General features: G+C 34.8%; 1 protein-coding gene across 1 annotated transcript; it reads left to right on the forward strand.

Annotated features, from left to right (window-relative positions):
* The first annotated feature begins 1934 nt into the window (after positions 1 to 1934).
* Positions 1935 to 6105, forward strand: LOC124533219 (protein D3-like). The gene is made up of 4 exons (XM_047108420.1): positions 1935 to 2122; positions 4274 to 4397; positions 5032 to 5245; positions 5941 to 6105. The coding sequence occupies exons 1-4, from the start codon at positions 1961 to 1963 to the stop codon at positions 6086 to 6088; spliced, it is 648 nt and encodes a 215-aa protein (XP_046964376.1). The 5' UTR covers positions 1935 to 1960; the 3' UTR covers positions 6089 to 6105.
* Positions 6106 to 11445: the final 5340 nt, after the last annotated feature.

Raw genomic sequence — 11445 nt, forward strand, 5'->3', positions numbered from 1 at the left:
TCATCCTGAAAATATGCCCATAGTTTGTCTTAACATATACAGCTAGTTATAGTCCACGGCTGCGCTCGCGTTTTGGGGCCTTGGTTGAAAGTGTTCGTCAAAAGAATTAGCTTACGTCTATGATTTTAAGTTTATTTCCTTAGAGTTTAACTTCACACCTCATTTCTTTTTTTTGGTATAGGTTGGCGGACAAGCATATGGGCTACCTGATGGTAAGTGGTCACCATCACCCATAAACAATGACGCTGTAAGAAATATTGACTATTCCTTACATCATCAATGTGCCACCAACCTTGGGAACTAAGATGTTATGTCCCTTGTGCCTGTGGTTACACTGGCTCACTCACCCTTCAAATCGGAACACAACAATACTGCGTACTGTTATTTGGCGGTAGAACTAATGAGTGGGTGGTACCTACCCAGACGGGCTTGCAAGAATTTCATCAAATTTGTTTCATTGGGTTGGTCTTGAAATAGCGACAGACAGAAAGAGTTACTTTCACATTTATAACATTATTGTAGAAGTATATATTTACACTAGCAATTATTTGACTCAGGTATGTTATCACATTTTGATATTATAAATTTTCAATGTATTATAAAAGGCAGCTTTTGGGTATCCCGCTTGAGGGATTTGTCGCTGCTCCAATTTGGATAACCAATGATTGCGGGTTCAAACCCAGGCAGGCACCGCTGATTCATGTGCTTAATTTGTCTTTATAATTTATCTCGTGCTCAGCGGTGAAGGAAAACATCGTGAGGAAACCTGCATGTGACAAATTTCGTAGAAATTCTGCCACATGTGTATTCCACCAACCCGCATTGGAACAGCGTGGTGGAGTATGTTCCAAACCTTATCCTCAAAGGGAGAGGAGGCCTTTAGCCCAGCAGTGGGAATTTACAGGATTTTGTTGTTGTTGTTGATGCAATATGGATAATACAGATGTTGTAGATTTCAGAGACGATGCTTTCATCGTCCTAACTGGATCGGCTCCATCCCGCACACATTCATAATGTTAATCAATTATAAAAAAAAAACAAAGACATTTCATTGCATTTTCTCCTACCAGTTCAACTAAATTCATGAATTATGTAAGTACATGAAAAAATTGCAATACATCATTTTTATTATGCATAACAATTTATTATTTTTCTAATTTTATTGGACACGTTCTTCCGTCACTGTACAAATTAAATTGGCCTCGGAGTATAATAAAACTATTATATATTAATTGAGTAATTAATTATGTATTTATAACGTATAAAATTCACATTTGCATGTCTTAATTGATATAAAATGTCGTTTACAAGATAATGATACTATACTATAGTTCATTATGGACCTTCGCTCACCTTTTCTCAAAATTTGTGAACAACACAAGGTGCGTTTCCTCTTTTTTCAGCACTAATCGTATTTTTATTGCTTGCTCTCTTCTTTCCTCCCGTCGTCTATTCATCATGTTTTCAATCTTCTTCAATTAAAGTCATTAATTTCGATTCCAATGCGATTTATATATCTTTTAATTTCATTATCTTTTTGGCTCAATCATCAACCTATCGGAAACTACTGGAAAATGGTACCAATTTTCTTAGCACTCCCGATTCCTCGCCTTCCACATCATAGGTTTATTTTCGAAAGAGTTAGTGGTTAGTAGTAATCCATCTTATAACGAACTTCTGGTATTAGTAACGTAAGGACGGTCAGGCCCATTTCATAGTAAATGTATTTTCATAAAATAGCCTATGCTAGAGTCAACGTTTGATCCTATTGCGCGGAATGATACATACAAACAGACATAAAAAAATATTATCCCAATTAACATTTCAGCCAGTTTTATCACACTTTTTCCCTAGGGTCACATCAAATTCAAAGCAATTTAAACAGACGGTGCCTCCTCAAGAGTCATTCGACGATTATCAGCCATTGAAGACAGTCTCATCCGTGATCTGTGCTATCGAAATGAGTCGTCTGTTGAGACTTGCGTTTTATTTTTTATTAGCAGAGAATATCATGATCAATTTCATGGTGCTAGCAGGTGATGTCACACCTGTGATAAGAGCATTCGAAGAGTACAATATTGTGTCCGATGTTATTCCCAAAGCGCCTCCGTGTTTAGTTAAGGTCAGTATTATGCTAATAAATTACTGTATCGTTATTACCCAACAACAAATTTCTTTGCTCGTCACTACGTATTCAAAATAGGGCATAAAACTTATTACATATTACAATACTAAATACTGATATTTAATGGCACATTTATGCGTGGCACAACCACTCTGTGGAATCCGCTTTGGCCGACGATATTTTCGTACCGATAAGACTTGGGAATCTTTAAGAAAAGAGCGTACTCATTTCTTAAAGGCAGGCAACGCATTTGCAAGCCTCCTGGTGTGGCGGATGTCCATGGGCAGTACTCACTTTCCACCAGGTCAGCTTCGTGTGCCACCGATAACATAACATAAAAGAAACATAATTTAACTGGTATGTAGGATAGCAAGATGTACAATTGTACATCTAAGACTCGAGAGAGTGCTACATCTGAAATATAGACGATCTCGTACCAGGAATTAATTTTCATAAGTATTCCAAAATGAATACTAGTAAATTACTCTTTTCTTGTGCTCGTCATTATTGCATCTAATGGACAAATTCGGGCGCCAAAATGAAAGCAAGCGATTTTGTAATAAATGAGCAGAATAATGCAAATGACATTCACATTGTGTAGAATTTGAACATCTCAGGACACATAATATAACTTTTATTTTGAGGTTCCATTTTTTGTCTGAAGTTCCTTACGAGAGTCATGTTTGTTATCTCCTGGTGGCTTGAATAATAAAAAAAGCAACAATGTTATTGAACTTTTAATTAAATTTAATCGAAACGACATGATAATCTTCCAATTAATTATTATTTTGAAAAGTTTACAATTATAACCGACATTTGAATGAAATAATTTCGGTTTAATTTAAATATAATTGCGAAGTTAATTTTAATTTTATTTCTGAAAGTTATTCATACTTTTATATATATCGTCTAATGAGTATTTTTCTAAGCTACTTATCGATGAGACTACTAGCTACTTGCTATCATAGGAGAGGATGTGTGAGATGAGTTGCTCTACCTCTAGATCAATAAGCATTGCAGAGATTAAGGTGGTTCTCTGAAGTCGGCCGAGCCTACTGCTGGCTCCCCGCTCCGTGATCGAAGACGCAGTGGCTCCACCACTTATCACGGAGCGGGAGATGGAGATGGCCCTCAGTCGTCTGAGGGCAAAGAACACGGCGCCGGGTCCGAACGGGGTTCCAGGGCGTCGCACAGAACACGCCTCGCCAATTCCTAAGTGCAAGGCTTCGGTAGCTGTTCGACGAATGTCTGTGCAGCGGGCAGTTTCCGAAGCCTTGGAAGGAAGGAAAGTTGGTCCTGTTGCCGAAGGAAGGTCGGCCGCTGGATTCCCCTTCGGCTGACAGGCCAATAGTGCTGCTAAACGAAACGGGTAAACTCTTCGAGACGATTCTCGCAGCCCGTCTCGTTTAGCACCCCGAGGAGGTCGGTCCGGGCCTTTCAAAGGCTCAGTTCGGGTTCAGGGTGAGCCAGTCGACGGTCGACGCCCTGAAGGGAGGCACTTCGATACCATGGGGTGCCGACCTATCTGAGGAGGCTGCTGGGACGACGGGAGGTTAGTCCGGCGTCGGGTGGTCTGCAGCGTTCCACAAGGGTCGGTTTTGACTGGCTCCTGCGAGCTCCCGTCCTTCCCGGGATGGGGGTGTTGTGCTACGCCGACGACACCCTCATCACGGCGACTGGGCGGGACTTTCGGGAGGCGGCTCGCCTCGCCGAGGTCGGAACGGCTCTCACTGTGGACCGTATGGGAATGGAGGCCCAAACGGTGGCCCCCTATTCCACGGTCCACGTAGGGGACCCCCACGAGGGGCGAGTATCAAGGTAGCCTGCACCTTGATACTCGCCCTTGAAGTATCTGAGCCTCATCCTGGACGGTCGATGGAGCTTCGGGCAGCATTTTGTGCATCTCGGCCCGAGGCTCATCTACGCCGCCGCCGCTCTCGGCCGCCTCCTTCCGAATGTGGGCGGGCCGGGATCGCTATGCCGGCGTCTGTACTCCGGCGTAGTAAGGTCGATGGCCTTGTACGGTGCCTTGATCTGGGTCGACGCCATCACCTCTGACAATCGGGCCCTGGTCCTGGTCCAGCGGTAAGAAGAACTAAATTATCAAGTCAAAACTCAATTTTCTTAGGGCATATTTTACTCTTTCAGGTAAAATACCCAAGCGGTGTTCAAGTATACTTGGGCAATGAGCTCACTCCCACTCAAGTTAGGGACGAGCCATCCGTGACTTGGAACGCCGAACCTGACAACTACTACGTGCTCGCCATGACTGGTATGTACAAGCTGTGTCAACATCATGTAAAAACATAATAGTAAATACGTATTTACGTTAAGTCAACATTAGTATAGTAATGTAGTATGTATTAGTAAATTTAAACAAGGACATGATATTTTTCATAGTATAAAATAGTTGTCGCCCGCGGCTTCGCTAGTTATGGTATTAGTTGTCTGATGTTCGGTAAAAAAGTATCCTCCTTCCTTGGTTTTTAAATTTGCTTCACAACAAATTTCATTAAATTCGGTTCATTGGTTTAGTCGTGATAGATCGACAGATAGACAGACAGACAGAGTTACTTTCACATTTGTAATATTACTATAGTATAGATTAAAAACGGATCAAATTGCCAATCTAACTATTTATGTACATAATAGTATTATGTACCAAAATCTTCTCCAAAAATACTCATCAGCAATTTCTGTACTATGTAGAATGTTCCGTTAGGCATATAAAATAAATCTTCTAGACGGTTTATTTTGTATAGTTGTTCTCAATAAAAAAACAAAAATTATTAAATAAAAATCATAACCATCTATCAATATATTTATAGATAAACTGGTGATCTACGTATATATATGTCATAAATTGAATAAGGTTGTATATATTGATATTATTTTACATATTCCAGACCCAGATGTTTCAAACCTCGAGTATCCTATAAGACGCGAAATGCAACACTGGTTGGTTGGTAACATTCCCGGAAGCAACGTCAGCTCGGGCGAGACCATTGCTGAATATCTTGGTTCCGCACCGCCGCCAAGTGTCAATCGCAACCGCTACGTATTTCTCGTGTACCAACAGCCCGACATATTGGTTTTCGATGAGCCTCGTATCTCAAACAGGTTAAACTTAATACAAATATTTATATCATGTAATATAGAAACTTTCAGTGCCAGATATGTATACAAAATCATTTTAATGTATCTTTTATTATGTAATTTGATATAAAATATGTATTTCTATTAAAAATTAATTGATGTTAGTATACAATGCTTGATCGATTTTACAAACACGAAAACTATGGCATATTAAGAAATCAATGTAATGTGAATTTTATACTCTATATTACAATGTTGTTAAGATGAAGCAATAAAGTGGCAACACTGAGGCGCTTCCCCTATCCTGTGTACTTAGGAAAAGACGACGAGCTGAAAGAAGTGCTTTATTCAATTTATTTGTACAATATAAATATAAATCCTTGATAAAATTAATTGAATGTCAACATTTTAATGTTTGGTTTAAAAACGAGGGATATGAAAGAGATATTTGTAAATTCAAGATTTTCAGTAAGCACTGTGAGTTGTAACAGATATAACATTTGCATTCAAATGATTTGGGAAAGACCAAAGTTGCATAAAATTTCGAAAATCGGTTTCGCCATGTGTTTGGCAGTAGCAAAGTTTCTGCCGAAGAAGTATTTGCTGTATTCATTTTGAAAGATCAATATCTGATTACCTTCGTTTTATTCATGCTAAATTAATTTACAAATTGGCAATACCAAATACTATTTATTTCAATCGAATCTTGTCTATTTCAGATCCGCTGAAAATCGTGACTGGTTCTCAATTGCAAATTTTGCGAAGAAATACGGTCTTGGGGATCCTATCAACGGGAATTTCTACCTAGCCCAGTACGATGATTATGTGCCCATAATCCATGGGATCCTAAATCAAAATGACAACTAAAACATCAACTTCGCAAATCACTATATAGGTTATGGATATTACGTTCATGTAATTATTGTTGAAATAATATCATTGAAGTGTTAACGTTTTATAATTACAATTTAAAACTATAATTTGAAAAGAATACTTTAGATAAATTGATTCAAGGATTAATAGAATGGTTTGAATAAAATTTACAAGGATTTATAATTACTAACAACCTATTAATGTCCCACTTCTGGGCTAATGCTCCTCTACACTAAATTGGTTTAAATAATTTATGTTTCTGGTTTAATAAATAAGGCATTTTAATCTTTTTTTAAGCTCCCCTAGACTTTATTATATTCAATGGCAGATTTCTTCTCTTGACAAATTCTGAAAATAAAAAAGTATGTACTACCTGTAGTTACACTGCCTCACTTATCCTTCAAACCGAAACACAATGTTACTAAGTATTGAAGTTTTGTGGTCGAATACCTAATGAATGAGTGGTACCTACCCAGACGGGCTTGCACAAAGCCCTACCATCAGTAAAGCAAAATATTTAACCTGCTCAGATCTTCTGATGTTATTAGAATATCACAAATGTTTCTCAAGAAAGTAATCTTTTTTGCTAGCAAGTTAAATTGTTAAAATTGATGACTGTGTTTTCATACAAAACAAGATTTAAACATAGTGTTAGAAATATTTAAAAATAAAACTGCTTATAGTATTAAATATAAGTAATATACTGCATACGTGATGTAACTAATGTAGCGAACAATTTATGCCAATGTAATTTTTATTAAATAATAAAATATATTTATTAGTCACGATTATAGCAACATATGTAAAACTGTGATAATGCTATTTTGTTGTAACAAAGAAGATATTAAGATTTCCCTTATAATGGTTTGTCTCACTAAATAATTTAAGTCGACACGGTATGATACTTTATACCCTTCCTTGGAGTTCAAACTATCCTCATACCAAATTTTATCAAATTCGCTCCAGCGATATTAACAAATTTATATATTGAAAAAAACATCTTTACTTAAATTCGTTACATTTAAAGTTTCACTTCCTATATCAGTAAATTTATCTGTTTAATTTTCGAATTACAAAACAATTATAAAAAAAAAACAAACCAAAATGCATATGTTATCGTTGTATTAAATTGTATATTGTTTCATATACAATACAATTATATAACTGATAATATTTTATTGGGGTTCACGTAAAGACTTGCAGACAGTCAAGTAAGTAATAACATTTAATCAAGTCGGATAATACTTTTCATAAACCTGAATTATTTTTATAAAAGTATTCATAAATCTTCTAATATTGTAGTTTAAAAATTATACACGTTATTTTAAATAATTATTTTAAAAGTTTTCATTTTTTTGTGGCTCTTGTTTGTGCCAAATAAGCTGTTTTCATTTTATTAAATAACAAACAATACATTTACTAAAAATTAAATACCTAAGCTAATGTAATGGGTGCTACAGTCGGTACTCGGTCTTATTGGACAGTCTTAAAATACCTACCTACCTATCTACGGCCTACCCATGCTACCTACACTGTGTTCTTTAATTGTTTTTTTCTGTATTATCTATGTAATGTATGTGTGTAGCAAAATAAATGGTATAAAATTCGTAACATAGATATTATTGCTCGCATATTGTAGCCAGCAATATCCTTGTTGTTAATTACCCGAAAACATATTCTCTAAGATGCTTGATGTAGATTTACAGGTTGTAAATCATACAACAACAACAACAACAACAGCCTGTAAATTCCCACTGCTGGGCTAAAGGCCTCCTCTCCCTTTTTGAGGAGAAGGTTTGGAACATATTCCACCACGCTGTTCCAATGCGGGTTGGTGGAATACACATGTGGCAGAATTTCTATGAAATTTGTCACATGCAGGTTTCCTCACGATGTTTTCCTTCACCGCTGAGCACAAGATGAATTATAAAGACAAATTAAGCACATGAATCAGCGTTGCTTGCCTGGGTTTGAACCCACAATCATCGGTTAAGATGCACGCGTTCTAACCACTGGGCCATCTCGATTCTTGTAAATCATATTTATATTTAAATAAATTATTGAAAAAATATACGAGCCTAATATATATTGATAATCAATATGTTGTAGATCTAAAATAATCTAGATTGTAAGTAATTGATTTCTGTAATACATTATTGAAATAAGTTATCAATCGACGAGGGAATTCGTATCTAAATTACATTAAGAGTTATTTCGACGTATACGTAATACGATAAGACAGAGCCGTTGAACGTTTTATGTTCTACAATGGTAACATTCATGCAAATGCATGTTATACTTCATTACCCACTGCTAACAGTTCCGCTATTAACATTTTTAATGTTTATTTGTCACTAAAATTAATACACAAACACCCTGCACGAGCAAGTATGGATAAACGCAGTGTAAGGTAACGAAACATTAATTTGTTTAAATAAATTTAGACAGCGCCATACTTCATCTATACACTTAAAATAAAACTAGGGAGGTAAGTAAAGTAAAATAACAGCCTGTACATTTCCCACTGCTGAGATAAGGCCTCCTCTTTCATTAAGGAGAGGGTAACCACTTATTTCTTTAATTTTACTTCAAAAATTCTGATAACAGTTTCGTCGACATTAAAACTGCCATTATTTCGCAAAGCAATAGTGAATGGCATAGATTAAACTCTCGACCAATGAAATCGTGTTAATTCGCTGTCAAATGCTGTTTTTTCCTGTTATGCTTGAAATAGAGTATATGTATGTATACGGCTTTTAATTTTACATCAATATATCCACACAATTTCAATGTTGAAACTATTATATCTTTTTTAATTATTTGTGCGAAGTATTTATAAATGGTACTGATATATTCAAACCTTGCTCGTTGATTTCGTCTTTATGTATATTAATATTATAAATAGGAAAGTAACTCTGCCTGTCTGTCTGACACTCTTTCACGATCAAACCGCTGAACCGAATTTGATGAAATTTGTTATGAAGCAAACTTAAACTCTAAGAAAGGACACAAGCTATTTTTTTTCCTAAACATGACAACCAATACCCTAAAACGCAGGCGACTACTGTATAAGAATTAAGAAAAATCCTTATTAAAACCAGTAAGTTATTTAAAAGAAAGCGGAGAATTAAAAAAAAGCGATTTTTTATATGCTATTAGAAGTGTACCACCTATATGTATTATGATTAATAATATCCCATAATTTGAATTAATAATTTAAAATAATTTCCTTTGACGTTTTGTGTTTCCTTTGTTCCACGCCTTCTATTGATCGTTTAAAACCAAATAAACGATTAAAATTGATACACTGTTTTCTATAAATACATTTATATAAACATTTTGACGTAAAACAATATGAAGCGATACAATACCTATCTATTTTTATTTAAATGTACATAAGGGTACGCATTAAATATTTATATAATATTGGTCTTAGCTATTGTATAGCAACGAAAACAATGATAGGTTTGTGCAAATAACACTTAAAATAGCGTTAGGCATTGGTGTTAGTTTAAATACAGGTAACAAGTTTGTGTCTTATCAAATAAATTGGTTTTTAATATAAATTTGCTTAAATTATACAATGAACAATTTATTATACAATGTTTCTATTATCGTTACCATACCTTACCTTTTTAATTTATAGTAAACTAGCGACCCGGCTTCGCACGGATGCAATGCTGATACTAAATATAATACATAATTTACAACGTACATAGTTTCTCAGTTATAGGACAATACAAACAGCTATGTCTGTGTTTTAAATCTGTAATATCTTCGAATACATTCATTTAAATTACATGCTTTAAAAAGCCGTATTTATCTATATTGAATTCAAAATGTAATGGAAACAAATTGAATAAGGATTAATAAAAATTGGTTGTTGTGGGCTATCCCTAAGCGATAGACATATACCATCGGAGACTTTTACAGACTTTCTTAAGGTGTACAATACTCTAGTACATTATTTTAATCTATATCGTAGGGTTCAGCCAGCGCTTGTAATGTACAGTCGGGGTAAGAAAAGGTTCGTAACCTTAGGAACTATTTTCGTGTGCACAGTATGAGCGACAATCTGCTTTACCGATGAAGAATGACACATTGCGTCGCAATGATTTGACGTTTAGATTCAAAAGGTACTAAGATCTTAAGACTTGATAAAGGAATTTATTTGAAAACTGACGAAGGTTTTCTTACTCTGTACCTAAACGCAAAAATGAATTTCAATTCGTATTAGGTATTTTCGTAATACCCTTAAGCCATATTATCACAATCGTGTTCTGCGGTGAAGTTCGATTTTCCTATAGAACATTTCTACTGCAACTAAGTTATATTTATTAACCGTGCAACGTGATATTTGTGAATATTTGGATTGATTCTAATATATTTAAATTACTTTGTTTTGTATGAGCTCTGCTTGTTTGTCTCATAACTAGCTAATATGTTACACTAGCTTCCTGTACTGACATCACACGGAAATAATATAGTTCTGTATACAACTTTTAGACAGAAAATCAAAGGTAAGTTTAAAAAAAAAATGTTTTTTAAAGTTGGAATTTTTAGCTTATCTATTTGCTTATTCAATCAAACTGTTATTTGATGAAAACCGCATCAAAATTCGTTGCGTAGTTTAAAATATTTCAGAGTACCTACAGATTGCGACTTCGTTTTATAATATTTAGAATTATAAATGATTTTGATTTATATATCACTACATAGTATAAAACAAAGTCACTTACTCTGTCCTTATATCACTATGTATGCTTAAATATTGAAAACTACGCAACGGATTTTGATGCGGTTTTTTTAATAGATAGAGTGATTCGAGAGAAAAGTTTTTGTATATAACTAAGGTGGGACGAGTCACTAGTTAAATATAAATTTAACTTAACTTTTCACCATCGCTTTTTAATTTGAATGGAATCTTTAAAACTAAGCTAAGTCCTTTTTGATAACTCTCATCCCTGTCAAAGGTTGAATGTTAAATTTTCGGATTGTATCGAAATCGAAAATAGATCCTGTTTTATATACAATTTATGCAAGTCTAATTTTGTAGCTAAAATAGTATTATTTAAATTTTGTACAAATTACTATATAATCTATTACGGAATATCTTAAGATTGTATGTTTTCATTTTTATTATATATATTGTTAATTTAATTTTTTTCCGTTACAGTATTGAAAACTTATTACCTGTCTGAATATTACGAAACCCTATCGGAATCCGAATCGAACAAAACTTGTTTTTTTTGTAAAAAATATAAGTAAACTTATATTGGATACGATGCATTGTTCCAAAAAATAAAGTTAGGTATTTAAAGACATTCGCGAATTAAGTATTGGCGTAGATA

Source organism: Vanessa cardui, chromosome 10, assembly GCF_905220365.1.
Source record: "Vanessa cardui chromosome 10, ilVanCard2.1, whole genome shotgun sequence".
Taxonomy (NCBI): domain Eukaryota; kingdom Metazoa; phylum Arthropoda; class Insecta; order Lepidoptera; family Nymphalidae; genus Vanessa; species Vanessa cardui.

Excerpts from the sequence above, each read along its gene's own strand:
- LOC124533219 (XM_047108420.1), top strand. The coding sequence starts at position 1,961 with ATGAGTCGTCTGTTGAGACTTGCGTTTTATTTTTTATTAGCAGAGAAT. Across the intron at positions 2,123-4,273 it reads CGCCTCCGTGTTTAGTTAAG|GTAAAATACCCAAGCGGTGT; the intron begins GTCAGTATTATG and ends TTACTCTTTCAG. Across the intron at positions 5,246-5,940 it reads GAGCCTCGTATCTCAAACAG|ATCCGCTGAAAATCGTGACT; the intron begins GTTAAACTTAAT and ends TGTCTATTTCAG.